Genomic DNA, 15578 nt, shown 5'->3' on the forward strand with positions numbered 1-15578 from the left:
TATGCAGTTGTAATAGTCAAACCTGGAACTCAAGGGAGAAGAATGGATTTTTTGCCTATTTTTTTTTTTTTTAAATTTTTATAAGTAATCAAAAGATTTTTTTTTTTTTTTTTTTTTTTTGTACTGGGTATTGAACTCAGGGGTGCTTTACCACGGAGCCATATCCTTAGCCTTTTGATTTTTTATTTTGAGACAGGGTCTTCCTAAGTTGCTTAGGGCCTTGCTGAGGCTGGCTTTGAACTTGAAATCCTCCTACCTCAGCCTCCAGAGCTGCTGGAATTGCAGGCATGCACCACCACTCCAGCTCAATATGTTTTTTTTTTTTTAATTGAAAGGTATACATAATCACTTTCTTTAGTTCACAGACCCGCCCCGTCCTACCAAAGGTAACTATTACCAGTTTGGGAATGTTCTTAGGTAGCTGGGGATGTAACTCAGTGATTGAGCACTTGGCTATCATGCACAAGCCCTGGGTTCCATCCCCAGTCCCAAAAAACAGACAAACAAAAAGTTCTTGAAATCATTCCATTTCAGTCATTAGTAAGATACTTGTTTTAGTATCTTTTAGATGCATCCTAGTCTATTCTGTTACAAAAACATGATTTCTTAAACTGGTTGGCTGTTGACATTTAGGTTGTTTTTCTCTCTGCCAATGTACAAATGCTAAGTTTTATTCTTTCAAGAATCTAATTAATTTTAATTTTGTAAACTAGTTTGTAGAAGTACATAAATTATTGAAATTACCAATATATTTTTTGGCAGAGCACCTCATAGTTATACCATAGTGGTTCTCTGTAATTATTTGGAGAGAATTCCTGATCCTAAAAATGTTTGCAATATATACTTTCATTAATCTTTTTTTTTTTTTGCGTAAAGTCAATTTAAGTTTTTTAAATATTTTAGTTCTGTAGCGACTTTAAATTTATTTTTTGAAACTTTGGGTATTAATAACTTGTCAACAGTATACATATAGGTCAGCAACTAAAATAGTACTTGTATCATGTAGAAAATCAGCACCCCTATACTGGACTTTTCTCACTGCCTCGTAATTTACTTCTCTTGATATCATAGTGCTTTGGCATACAGGCTTTTGGGTAGTGAGGAAGAAATAATAATTGTACAGAATGTGGTAATGATGTCCATTTGAGGTTCTCTGTATAATAGCATTTAAATTTTTATTTTTTGTAGTTTTAGATGGACAGAATGCCATTATTATATTTGTTTATTTTTATGTGGTGCTCACACATGCTAGGCAAGTGCTCTGCCACAGAGCTACAGCCCCAGCCCATGTATAATAGCATTTTTTTTTTAGAAAGAGAGAGAGAATTTTTTTTAATATTTATTTTTTTTTAGTTTTTGGCGGACACAACATCTTTGTTGGTATGTGATGCTGAGAATCGAACCTGGGCCGCACGCATGCCAGGCGAGCGTGCTACCGCTTGAGCCACATCCCCAGCCCATAATAGCATTTTGAATCACATACTTTGTGCATCACAGTGTTAAGATTTTATATTATATCTCATTTCTCTTCTGCGTGATCACTGATGACTTTAGGGTATGTACTTTCTCTATTTAAAATAAAAGGGCTCTTTCAGTAGACTGTAGGTCATAAACATTTGAATTGGTGCTATTTAAATCAAGAAGTCAAAGAAAAAATCTATATCACACTAGTCAATATAGTTTGGCCCAAATGAAGGAAATGAGCTAGTCAGTATAGTTTAACCTAAATTTTAGCTTTGAGCATTTTTATGTGTATGTGAAAGAATAAAAAATGCTGAATTTTATAGTTAAACCCCAGAGAAAGGGATGATCAACCATTAGATTTTGCTGATGATTAGGTAGGATAAATACTAGAATTGAAAATATGTATTTAGCAACGTGAAGGTCATTGCTTATTAATGGAGTTTTCAGTTGGAAATGACCAGGTTAGAACTGTTTATGTATTTTTAAATGTATTTTTAATGATGTTTACAGTGTTTTCTTTGCTGTGTTCAGGTTTGCTGTCCTATTGGTGATATGTCTGACAGTGGTAGCTTGATCATGAAGTCACAACTTCAGATCACTGGTAAGTCTTAAAAAGATCCACAACTTTACTCCCTTCCCTGCCCACCCAAGATCTTAATCTTAAAAGAAAAAATCTTCAGTGACTGTTATTTCAGATGCTGAATTAATGTTCGCTAAATTAATAAAATGTTTAGATATATAAAAATTATGTTTTTATTTCAGGGTATTTTTCAGGTATGTTGTTTTCACCTCCCTCATTAAACATAGGTGCCTGAGCAGTGGCTATTGGTTTTTTGTTTGAACTAAAAGCTTTATTGAGCTATAATTCGTATCCCATACAGTTTTTTTGGGGGGAGGTGGGGTTACCGGGATTGAACTCAGGGACTCCTGGCCACTGAGCCACATCTCCAGCCCTATTTTGTATTTTATTTATTTAGAGACAGGGTCTCACTGAGTTACTCAGCACCTTGTTTTTGCTGAGGCTGCCTTTGAACTTGCATCCTCTTGCCTCAGCCTCCCCAACTGCTGGGATCACAGATAGCCTCTTCAGTTGTTTTTTTTTTTTTTGGTCTGGTATAGAATTTCTTTAACCTCAGGATTGGGTATGTTGCTTAGTAGTTGAATGCTTGCCTATTGTGTGCAAAAAACAAAACAATGAACTTCTTTAGCCTCAGCTAAGACTTTCATAGCCTGGCTCCATATGGTATCTTTTTAAGTCTTTTATAAGGGAACCTTTGTACTAACTAGGAAGAGTCACTAGATTTTCTTCAGACAAAAGCCTAATCTCTTTCCTTTAACAGCATTTATTGATTATAGAACAATTATCATCCTCTACATGTTGTTTCAGTTTCTATTGTACCTGGCTTATCCTCTTCTGTATTGTGAATCATGTTTAGTCACAGACCATAGAATTATTATCCTTCTTAAAATCTGAAGGTGATTGACTTATATGAAATTAATACTGTCTTAAGGTAATTACCCTAGAATTTTCTTTTGGATTTCCTTCACTAGCTCCAGTGTATTTTCTTACAATGTTTGATTCTTACTGGCAGATATTAATATTTCTTTACTAAAGCTAGATTATAATTGTTTTTCCCTCTCCCTTCCAGTCTTCTTATATCTTTGGGTGGACTAAGGAAAGAGCTTAATATTGAAACCTTTGATTGGAATTGTCTTTTAAAATAGCCTTTATGTTTCAGATTACATAGTAATTGTTTTAGTCAGCTTTTGTGTTGTGACCAAAATACCTGACAAGAAAAACTTAATGGAGGGGAAGTGTTTGGGGGGGGGGGCTCACAGTTTCAGAGGTCTCACAGTCCATATCCAGCTGACTCTTACTTTGGGCCCAAGGTAAGGCTGCACATTATGGGGGAAGGGCCCAGTGAAGGAAAGCTGCTCAGCTCATGGAGGGATCAGGAAGCAAAGAGAGAGGGAAGGGGGAAGAGGCCTCAGGAAAGATGGACCCTTCCTGGACATGCCCCTAGTAATCTACCTCCTCCAGCCAATTCCCACACAGTGCAGTCATTTCACTTCCAAATATTCCTGCATTAATTCAGAAACCTTTGGGGAACAACTTATATTCCAAACCGTAATATAATGTATATGCTTTTTATTTTTAAAAATCAGTAAAATAATAAAATGATGAATTATAATCTCAGCAAACCATTGCTAATAATTTGTCTTTTTCTTTTGCATAAACTGCTGTCTTATATGATATCATTGTTATTATCATAGTAGAAAATGATTTAATAAATGTTTCCACCACAGAAAGTTCTAATCATAGCCAATTTAATGTTGGGCTTAAAAATTCTGAAAATGTGGGCTAAGGCTGTAGCTCAGTGGTAAAGCACTTGTCTTGAATGTGTGAGGCACTGAGTTTCATCCTCAGCACTACATAATGTGTGTTCATTTACAACTAAAAAATATTCATAATTTTTTTCATTTTTAATTTTTTTTATTTTTTTAAATTTTTTAAAAAAATTTTTAATTTTTTAAAATTTTTTTTAGAGAGAGAATTTTTTTTAATATTTATATATTTTTTTAGTTATCAGCAGACACAACATCTTTGTTTGTATGTGGTGCTGAGGATCAAACCCAGGCCACACGCATGCCAGGCGAGTGCGCTACCACTTGAGCCACATCCCCAGCCCCATGATTTTTTTTTTAAATTCTGAAAATGTGCAAGTGAGAAAAACTATAAAAACAAACCACGAATAATGGATAAAATTTATATGTTTAGCCAATATATCATTAAATATTGTGTCAGTTTTTATTACTGTAACAAGTACCTGAGGTAATTAACTTATTAAATCAGAGTGAGGTGTTATTTTCATTTACAATTTTAGAGATTCCAGTCCATTATTAGGTTGACCCATTGCTTTTAGGCTATGGTGTGGGGCAGCATATCATGGTGGGAGCATGGATAGTAGTAAAGCTACTTACCTAATAGTTGGGTTCCAAAATAGCGAAGGGGTTGGGCCCCACACTGGCCCTTTCACTGGCCCTTTACTGCTGAGCTACATTCCCAGTCTTTTAAATTTTTATTTAGTTTTGGTACCAGGGATTGAACCCAGAAGTGCTTAACCACAGAACCATGTCTCTCCATTCCTTTTTACTTTGAGACAGAGTCTCATTAAATTGCTTAGGGCCTCACTAAATTGTTGAGACTGGCTTTGAACTTTGATCTCCTGCCTCATCCTCCTGAGCTTCTGGGATTACAGGCATGTGCCACCTCCCCCAGCCCTAACCTAATTTTTAACCCCAGAGTTAACTGTTATCCAGTGAGTTGTATCTCTTTCTCTTGTTCCTTATCCAGCTGATTTATCAGGACTTAGCATCCTTATTTTTACCTTATTCACTATAGCCTCCTGATTTTGGGAATTGGTTGGATAAGTAAATAGTCTTCTCTCCGTCTCCCATTCCTTCTCTACTCTCACTTAGTTGTGGAGGCTGACCTTGAACTTTTGATCCTCCTTTCTAAGGCTTCTAAGTAAAAATCAAAATTGGTTCAAAGCATTAATCTTTAGAGCAGAAGGATCAAAGTTAACTATATTTGGTAGAGAATGTCTGGGCCAGAGGTGAAGGTAAGTAGGGAGGGAGAGAAACAGAGAAAGCAAAAGGGAGAAGTGTTGGGAGTTGCCCCTGCTCCAAAGACTAACTTCCTCATCCCCCCCTAGAAGAGCCATCCAATGGTGAGCCCTGCTGGCTCACATGATCCTTACCCACCAATCAGACTAGCCCTGCTGGCTCACTTGATCCTTACCCACCAACCAGACTAGCCCCACTGACTCACATGATCCTTACCCACCAATCAGAAAGCACCCCATGCCAACTGTCAAACCTTTCAACCATTAAACTGTCATAACTGTCAAACTACCCCCCCACACACACTCTATAAATATGCAGAGCTGTTCCTCAATAGACGGGCATTTTCTCCAACGAGCCTTGTTCGTTCTTTCAAGAAGGAAACTATAAAGCAAGCAAATTGTTTCTACCATAATTGATAATCATTTGGTTCAACAAGTGTAGTAATCACCTCTGAAGGTAAATCACAAAGTGCTATAGAAATTATAAAGACTGGCTACATGCTTGCCATGAAGGGGATTATAGTTTGAGTTAAACAAGTAAAAACTAGTAAGAATGGAAAGCTGTAGGAGCCATCATAAATATGAAAATACCGTGGAAACATGGAAGCAGGAACAATTTAATTTCTTAGGGTTAAAGAAGCATTTTATCAAAGAAGAATGGCAGGGGCTTTTGTCTTTTAAGAGGTAGGATTTCATTGAGGAGGAAAGGAACAAAGATCATTCTGAGTAGAGGTGTCAGAATGTGTGGAAGCATGGAAGTTCATGGCCCCAAAATTCTAACTAAGGGTGACTGGAATATGGGGATAGATGAGAGTTGGTTTAGGAAGGGGCTGGAAAGATATGTTTATGGTTACATGATAAACAATGTAAACTGTCTCATAAGAGTTTAAACTTCATTTTTCAAGCAGTGGAGAATCTTTGAAGTAATAACATGATTATATCTATTTTAGGAAGATAATTTTGGTAGCTGCAAGGAATTTGATTACAGAAGTAAAAAGACAGTTGTTTAGAGGCCTCTTATAGTAGTTTGACATTTTTCTGTTCCCCTTTCTTCCAGTTTATAATTTATATAGGTTTTTTTTTAAGTATTTATTATTTAGGACTATAACAAAGGTTTTATGAATCAGACTTTGAGATTTAAACAGTTAAATAATCTTTCCTGTCCAGGCTTTGGGTAAATTTTAAATTCCACACTGAGCTTGTCTTTTTGTGTGTAATGTTAAGACAGTAATACCTATCTCAAGAGTAGTAGTGAGTATTGAAATGACAGTATTTAAGTGCCAGACAAGCAATAAATTAACAATTATGCTAATTTTCCTTATCCTATTTTCTCCATTTAAAGTTTGTTAAACTGTTGGTGCATTGGCACATGCCTGTAATCCAAGCGACTCCAGAGGCTGAGGCATGAGTATTACAAGTTTAAGGCCAGCCTCAGCAACTTAGGGAGGCCCTTACCAACTTAGTGAGACCCTGCCTCAAAGTTAATAAAAAGACTGGAGATACAGCTCAATGATAGTGTAGCAAGAAATAAGGGTCAGAACACTGAGATCTGGAAGCAGCACTATTAGTAGCACCATGGCCCAGAGGTATAATTCCTAAAGTCTGAGCTCCAAGCACAGTAGGACTTTTTCTTGTATACATAAGCAAATTTGGGGTACATTAAGGCAAGATAGTTGGTATAATTCTATTTGGAGGGTACATTCTACATTCGTTGTATGGGTACATACTTGTCAACAACCTAGGAACTCTCTTATCTCTTACAGCTAGGGACTTTTACTGTGCTAAGCCTGAAGGGGGATTGTTCTGTCCCTGCTATATGTTTCCTGCTACTGATGTTGTCTGCTGTAGGTTCCTATTAGCCTCTATAGGCTTCTATGGTTAAATGTCAGTAAGCAGAGCTGCTGTGTATCAGCAGTGTGCAAAACCACAGTCTGTGAGTTCTTAAACTTGCTAAAGTTTCCATTCTGTTCTACCACAAGAGTGTTCCTGGGTTCCTGCCAAAAGAAGAAAGAAAGAAAGAAAAATTTGACTTTAGTGGGTTTATGGGTGATTATGTGGCAAAATCAGTGTCAGAAATTTGAATCACAGTGGCTAACAATTATATATTTTTATATAGCTAGTAGAGAGGATTTTGGATGCTTCTAACATAAATAAATAAATAAACAGATAAATAAATAGATGAATAAAAAATAAATAAATAAATGTTTTAGGTGATAGAAATATACCAATAACCCTGATCTGATCATTATGTATTGTATATACAAGTGTTGTTGTACCTTATAAATATGTGTAATTATGTGTTAATTTAAAAATATGTAATAATTTTTTTTAATCATAAGAAGCTACTTGTGAGTAGATTATTTCCTTCCTGTCAGATTCACATTGTTCTTTGTTCTAAATTTAATCAGTTTCAGGAGTTGGGGATGTGGCTCAAGCGGTAGCGCGCTCGCCTGCCATGCGTGCGGCCCGGGTTCGATCCTCAGCACCACATGCAAACAGAGATGTTGTGTCCGCCGAATACTAAAAAATAAATATTTAAATAAATAAATAAATAAATAAATAAATTTAATCAGTTTCAGAGGACCACAGAATCTTATACAAAATTGTTTTGAGTTGTTTCACTTTTTTAGAAATGTATTAAAAATAGGGATTTTATATTTTTCTGTGGCAATCCTGTTATTAAATTTGGCTCTATATTAAGTATTAGAGCTTTTTACCTATAGTACACTTTAAACTGAGATAGACTGGTTCCTGGAAATACCTTCTGTTCTAGAAAAGATTTCCCACTTCATGTTTCCTCTTTGATGTCTTATACTTCAATCTCAAGTATTACACATTCATCATAAAATTTTTAATTTCTGGTTCTGCCACCCTTTTGTTCTTTTCCATCTTATTAGGTGATGCCATCTTCCATCTAGTTATTCATGCCAGAAGCTTGGGGATTATCCTTTCCTATTCATTTTATGTAATCTAGTCATGTTGTTTCCCCATAGAAAGGATTATTCCATTCCATATTCTCCACCCCAGTCCAAACCACTGCCATCTCTTTCTTTAATTTTTTTTTTTTTTTTTTTTTTTTTTAGTTGTCAATGGACCTTTATTTATATGCGGTGCTGAGAATCAAACCTAGTGCCTCACCCATGCTGGGCAAACGTTCTGCCACAACCCCAGCCCCCACTGTCATCTCTTGACCAGATGACTTCAGTAGCCATTTAACCTCTACTTTTTGTCTCCCTTTCAGTTTATTTCCCCCACTGCAACAGTGATCTGTGGTGGTCTTTAAGTGTTAATTTGGTAATTGCTTCATCCTTAGTGTCCAAAGTAATAACCTGTTACATGTTGTGGGTACCTTTTACTGAAAATTCCTCAGTGATTTCTTACTGACTACTTCTTTAATGTTATCTCTTACAACTCTTTGTCCCTCTTTGGCATGTTTTAAAAATAATATATGTTGATTTCAAATCTTATTCAACTTTTTTATAATGAAGTTCTAATTTAAAGAATGTATATACACTGTAAGAATGGCTTGATTTCCACCAAAGAGGCACATAAGCATAAGAGGACAGAAATAGTTAATATGTGTGAAATCAGAGATTCAGGGCCACCACCTGGAACTGTGCCTTCTTGATTCCCAGACTTTGCATTATACATTGTGCTTCTTGAGTAGCTGCTATATAATCTCATCTAGGAACTCTAAGGGCTTCCTTTTTTTTTTTTTTTAATAATTTTATTTATTTATTTATTTATTTTTTGAGAGAGAGAGAGAGAGAGAGAGAGAGAGAGAGAGAGAGAGAGAGAGAGAATTTTAATATTTATTTTTTAGTTTTCGGCGGACACAACATCTTTGTTTGTATGTGGTGCTGAGGATCGAACCCGGGCCGCACGCATGCCAGGCGAGCGCACTACCGCTTGAGCCACATCCCCAGCCCCTCTAAGGGCTTCTTAAACTTAATATGCACTGGCATTCTCTGAACTTTGGTGCTAGAATAGTTATCTAGGTGGTAGAATATTTCCTTGGCTGTGATTTTCTCATATGGGGAGTTACTACACATAGAAACCAGGGGATATTCTTCTAGATTCCAATCTATTTTCAGTTCCCTCCATGGATCTTCTATAAGACTATTTATTTATTTATTTTTATTTTTTGAGAGAGAGAATTTTTTAATATTTATTTTTTAGTTTTTGGCAGATACAACATCTTTGTTTTGTATGTGGTGCTGAGGATCGAACCTGGATCGCACGCATGCCAGCCGAGCACGCTACTGCTTGAGCCACATCCCCAGCCCGATAAGACTATTTATGACAAAGTTGACTAACTCTTAGTTGAAGGCTGAGTCTGTGTCTCAAGATATGCAACATTGGAAGCTCTTGCTTATGTACTAATGAGACACTATAAGATATATATTTTAAAAAATCTTTTAAATCTTTTAAGTTTGTAATTCTTTTCCTCTGGTGATTTTCAAACACACTTAGAATTAAACCCAAATTCCTTAGCTTTCAAAGCTCATTTACTTAAACAGCTCATCTCATTTCATTTATCCTTCTTGTGTTTTGCTCTACTTTTCTCAGATATGCCAAATTCTTTGCCTCTTTCTGGAATTCACTCTTTTCCACATCTCTGACCTTTATATGGTTGTCTCCTTGTCATTTAGTGGTTGCTTAAAAGTACTTCCTTATAGGTCTTCCTTACTACAAAGTCATTGTAACTAGAATGTAATCTTCTTGAGAGCCAAAGCCATTTTATACACCATTAAAGTTTAAAGCAGTGTCTTGTCATATGGTAGGCGTGTGTGTGGTTTTTTTTTTTTTTTTTGGTTTTTTTGAACAAGTTTGTACATGTACTTTTTAATGTACCTGAATTCTGAAACTACTGATACTGATAGTTGAAATGTTTTAATGGGAATTTGGGTGGCTTGTATATTTATTTACTAGATGGAAGGTCATAAGTGAATAAAATTACAAAGGTCATAAGTGGATAAAATTAGTAAATACTTTAGAGCAAAGCTGTTTAATCTTTTTTTTTTTTTTTTTTAAAGAGAGAGTGAGACAGGGAGGGAGCGAGAGAGAGAGAGAATTTTTTTTTTTTTTAATATTTATTTTTTAGTTTTCGGCGGACACAACATCTTTGTTTGTATGTGGTGTTGAGGATCGAACCCGGGCCGCACGCGTGCCAGGCGAGCGCGCTACTGCTTGAGCCACATCCCCAGCCCATAATCTTTATGAAGTTAAATTGATTTCAATATTGAAATAACATCTCAAAATATTTTTTTACATAGTCATCTCAGCAAAACTTAAAGAAAATAAAAAGAATTGGTTTGGACCAAGTCCTTATGTGGAAGTCACAGTGGATGGACAGTCAAAAAAGACAGAAAAATGCAACAATACCAACAGCCCCAAATGGAAGCAACCCCTTACAGTGTAAGTTTGAAAATATTTTCTACAGCATAATACTTTGTTTATTAGGTGAGCAGAAGTGGAACGTTAATGTACTTATTTCTTTGTTTTATCTTTTTTTCTCTTTCACCAATTTTCTCCCCTCTTTTCCTTGGAGTCTTTCCTCTAATCTCTCTTTTGTTTTTCTCTTTTGTAGTACTGGGAATTGAACCCAGGGCCTTGTGCATGTGAGGCAAGCACTCTACCAATGAGCTATATTCCCAGCTCTCCTTTGTTTTTCTTTAGCTACTTCTCTCTCTCTTCTTCTAGTCTCTTTCTTTATCTTCTCCAGTTTAGAAGGTTATGATATCATTATGATTGCTGAACAACTGGGAGGGCCCATGTTCATGAAGCTAGAAAAATTTATAGCAGCTCTTTTCTTACCTTGGAATTGAATTAGGAGGTTATAAGCAGCTCACTTTATTATTATTTGGGGGAATACTAGGAATTGAATTCAGGGCACTTAACCACTGAGCCACATCATCTCCAGCCCTTTTTATTTTGAGACAGGGTCTTGCTAAGTTACTTAGGGCCTTGCTAAGTTGCTGAGGCTGGTTTTGAATTTGTGATCCTCCTGCCTCAGCCTCCCAAGCCACTGGGATTACAGGCATGTGTCATTCCACCCAGCTAACTCCCATTATTTTTAACTTTGTTCTTAAAAATCATTTTTTGTTTAAATTCTTGTGCCTCTACAAATCAACACAAGAGTTTTTTTCTACTATAAAAATGCTACACTGTACATTTATTCTACAACTTTGTTTTTGTACTTAATACTTTTATTATGTTTATCTTTCTATCTGAATACATAAAGGGGTCTAACATCACTATTATAACTACATATTCCTTTTTAAATAATATTTCTTAATGTAGATGGACTATAATTTATTTAGTTCCCCATTGATTGATTGGTTTCTAATATTTTCTAATATTATGCTAGTAGACTAGTGTAATACACATCTGTGTGCATATATCTTTAATGTTGTTGTTTTCATCTGTAGTAGAAATTCATAGAAGTAAAATAAAGCTCAGTTTCAACACTAAGTAATAAAATCCCAAATATTGACACCATAACCTAGGATATTGACTACTCACCAAAAGGAATTATAGATAATTTTTCATTTTTAAAAATAAGGTAAGAAGGGCTGGGATTGTGGCTCAGCGGTAGAGCACGCTCGCCTAGCACATGAGAGGCCCTGGGTTTGATCCTCAGTACCACATAAAAACAAATAAACAAAGGTATACAGCTCAGTTGGTAGAGTGCTTGCCTCACATGCACAAGGCCCTGGGTTCAACCCTCAGCACCACACATACACACACACACAAAAAAAACTTTAACTTTTTTTTTTTTAAATCAACAAAAGGATTTTAAAATACTGTAGCACATTTGATTAGGGAAGCAAATGTGTGGTAAAGTGTAGATCAAAATATTTCTAATTGTTTCCACATAAAATATTACAATGACAGGTTACTTTCATTACATTATACTTGGAATTCTTGAATTTTTTTTCCTCTTAGGAAAATAAACTATTGACAAGGTCTTTATTCCTACATAGCGTGATAAGACATTAGAAACTGTAAACTCTTCTCATCCCATTATACATGCTTATGTGGATTATATTCCTGTAAATGACAAAATAATTTGAAATACCTGCATCTTTAACATGGGTATTAACCTTCTAGGGGCATCTTGATGTATTTTATGATGATTTTGAGCAAATGAATGAAATTTAAGAATTTTCTTGAATTTTGAGTTCCATTTTGCAAAATTATCAAATCTTTTTTTTTTTTTTGGTGCTGAGAGTTGAACTCAGGACCTCATGCATACTAGGCAAGCACTTAACCATTGAGCTATAGCACTAGCCCTGTTTTATAGAATTATCATTCTGATGTTCTTCATCTACATTTATTTCAGCATTAATGGTTTTTAGGCTGTTTTTAATTGGTGGCCCATTATAGATTAAGTCTAATTTAAGCAATATAATAATTAAAAAATGTAAAAAATAAGTGATATTTGTAAAAAGGTCACATAGCATCTACAATGACCAAAGACGCTCAGCTTAATAATAGAATGACTGCTCATCTAACTTGCAGCTGTTATTAGTGCTCACTAAATTTGCACTTTGAGGCATTTAGACTGACTCTTAGGCTATTAATGCCATGAACTGCTTAGTTCAGAAGTTAGGAAGAAATAAACTTATAGCCCTATATGCTGAAATGTTGCTGAGCCTAATGTTTGGGGAAACTCACAACTCAAGTTTTTCTCTTATATTTTTAAGTTGTAGCATATTGATCAGCAATTTTAACACAGTTTCCATTGCTGTACAGCAGATTTTATAAGCTGCTGTCTAGAATCAAATTGAAATTTAAATAAACTATCTGATTGTATCCTTTTCCATAGGGGGAAAAAAGTGAAGTTAAAATTTATTTGCCTTTTATTTTTTCCCCATAATGTTTTCCTGTTGTCTTATAAAGAAATACTTTCTTGTTCCTGTTCTTTTTTCTTTTTTCCCTAGTACTTGGGTTTGACCCCAAAGGTTTTCTACTATTGAGTTACATTCCCCAGCCCTATTTATTTATTTTTGAGACAATGTCTTACCCAGTTGCCAAAGCTGGCGTTGAACATGTGATCCTCCTGCCTCAGCCACCCAAGTCACTGAGATTACAGTCATGTGCTATTATTATGCCTAGCTAGAGAAATGCATTTTTTTATTTTAATTTTTTTATTTATATATTGACAGTGGAATGCACATATAGAACATAATTTTTCATATCTCTAGTTGTATACACAGTATATTCACACTAATTCGTGTCTTCATACCTGTACTTTGGATAATAATGATCGTCACATTCCACCATTATTAATAACCCCTTAAAATAATATATTTTATGTGCTCTCCTGAAAGTCATATCTGAGAATGTTGAAAAGAGAAAAGTACCTTATCCCCTTCTGCCAAAAGGGGACAATGTGAAAATGGAAAAATTTTTAGTTTGTTTAAGTTACTACTTACTACTGTTAAATGATGGTGGAAATATGATGATGACAATAAAAGGCATAGGTGGACTTCTAACTCCAAAATTTGATCACATTTTAGAATGAAGTATAAAGAAATTCATACATTTTTGGAATTTGTGTTTATAGAATTGAACCATAGAAAGAACTATGATATGCTCCTGATTTTCTACTTTTTGCTCTAAAATAGTTTTTATGTTTATTCTAATTCTGATACCCCATTTTCTTTGGAAAATACCATTATAAAGTATATTCTTTGTTGGTTTCATATTAGCAAGATAAGAGTGAGTCTATATTTGATAGTTGTCCTAGACACTTTGCCTCTCTCAATGTGAACCTTGGTATCTCTAATATAATGTGGAACTTTTTAGTATAAATTTTAATAGTTGACTTTTGTTCAAATGTAGTTCTACCACTTACTGTGTAACCTTGAGCAATTTGCTTAACCTCTAAATATCAGTTTCAGTGTCTAAAGATGGGAATGATAATTCCTACCTCATAAAGTTACTGTGAAGAGTAAATGAAACAACTTCAAGCTTGGCAGGCTGTGACAAAATAAGGACTTGATTTGTAAATTCACACTTTAAAAATAAATTTTTATTTATTTAATTTTCAAATAGACTCATAAGAATTATATATTTGTGGGATAGAATATTACATATTTGTGGGATACCATGTGATGTTTTAGTAAATTCACTTTCTTAAAGGTTTGTTGCAGTATATAAGCAGTTTTGATTTGTTGACAGTATGTGCATGAAGTTCCTCTTGTAATTCAACCACAGGTGAAAATAACTGTGCAAGCATAGTTATTCAAACACAGTTTTCATTAGATTATAGAACATAGGTTAGTATTGGTTATACAGTAAACTATAAGGGTGCATGAGAAGACTTTAGACATTAAAACTTAATTGTAACTTCCCTAGGATCCCATTGTGATATTTAATGAAAATAATATTTTCCCTCTTTTTTCATTTTTAGTATCGTTACCCCTGTGAGTAAATTACATTTTCGAGTGTGGAGTCACCAGACACTGAAGTCTGATGTTTTATTGGGAACTGCTGCATTAGATATTTATGAAACATTAAAGTCAAACAATATGAAACGTATGTATATAAAAATAATAGAAATTGTGCTTAGCTGTTTGTTTTTCTGGAAGAAATTTGTATGTCAAATATGTGAAGAACTCATGTTGGTTATTGGGTTAATACGGGATGAATCTTGAACTATTTAAAGCATTTTAAATAGTTTGTCTAATAGTTGGTTTTTCTATTCATTTTACATCTACAATTTTTAGTAAATATTTACTTAGTAAAAAAATTAGAGCAGAGGTGAAGGAAAAACAATCTCACTTCAGAGTATGTGTCAATATTTTGACATTTTGGAGGTAACAGACATAGGTAGACTTCTCAATGCTTATTTAAAATGCTTATTTCATTTTAGGTGGTGTTGGTTTTATTTACATTTATAAAACTCATAGCTTATTTATTTAATATCATGATTTTAAAACATGGTTTTTCTATTTCTTGGCTGCTTAAATACACTTCAAAGAATTTTCTTCTTATATAGGGCTTATGAGATATAATCCATTCTCAAGTTCTGTTTTCATTTAATATAATACAGGTATATATTGCTAAATAATATTATTTTTCATCTTAAAAGGGTGAAATGAATATAAGTGAAATTAGTGAGATTTTAAATATTTTACATTATGGATATTAAACATTAGCAAATTTTGTCTCTTGTTAAAATACAATGTTTTGATGTCAAAAGGCCTCAACTTTGGGTGAAGCATAGCAAAACAATTAAAATACATATGTACTTTTTTCTGATATTAGATTTTTAACAGTTAAGATGGTTTAAAAGAAAAAATAATCATTTTTCTATAATTTTATTCTCTTTCAGTTGAAGAAGTGATTGTGACTTTGCAGCTTGCAGGTGACAAAGAGCCAACAGAGACAATGGGAGACTTGTCAATTTGTCTTGATGGGCTGCAGTTAGAAGCTGAAGTTGTTACTAATGGTGAAACAACATGTTCAGAAAGTAAG

At 34.4% G+C, this 15578-nt stretch overlaps 1 protein-coding gene across 1 annotated transcript in view; it reads left to right on the forward strand.

Moving 5' to 3' along the window:
• Itch (itchy E3 ubiquitin protein ligase) overlaps nt 1-15578 on the forward strand; it is a 127489-nt gene that overhangs the window by 45966 nt on the left and 65945 nt on the right. The window contains exons 3-6 of the mRNA XM_076851715.1: nt 1996-2065; nt 10367-10508; nt 14512-14636; nt 15436-15573. Coding sequence (XP_076707830.1) covers nt 2017-2065; nt 10367-10508; nt 14512-14636; nt 15436-15573 — 454 coding nt within the window. The 5' untranslated portion in view covers nt 1996-2016. The remainder of the gene's footprint in view (nt 1-1995; nt 2066-10366; nt 10509-14511; nt 14637-15435; nt 15574-15578) is intronic.

This window comes from Callospermophilus lateralis, chromosome 3 (assembly GCF_048772815.1).
Source record: "Callospermophilus lateralis isolate mCalLat2 chromosome 3, mCalLat2.hap1, whole genome shotgun sequence".
Taxonomy (NCBI): domain Eukaryota; kingdom Metazoa; phylum Chordata; class Mammalia; order Rodentia; family Sciuridae; genus Callospermophilus; species Callospermophilus lateralis.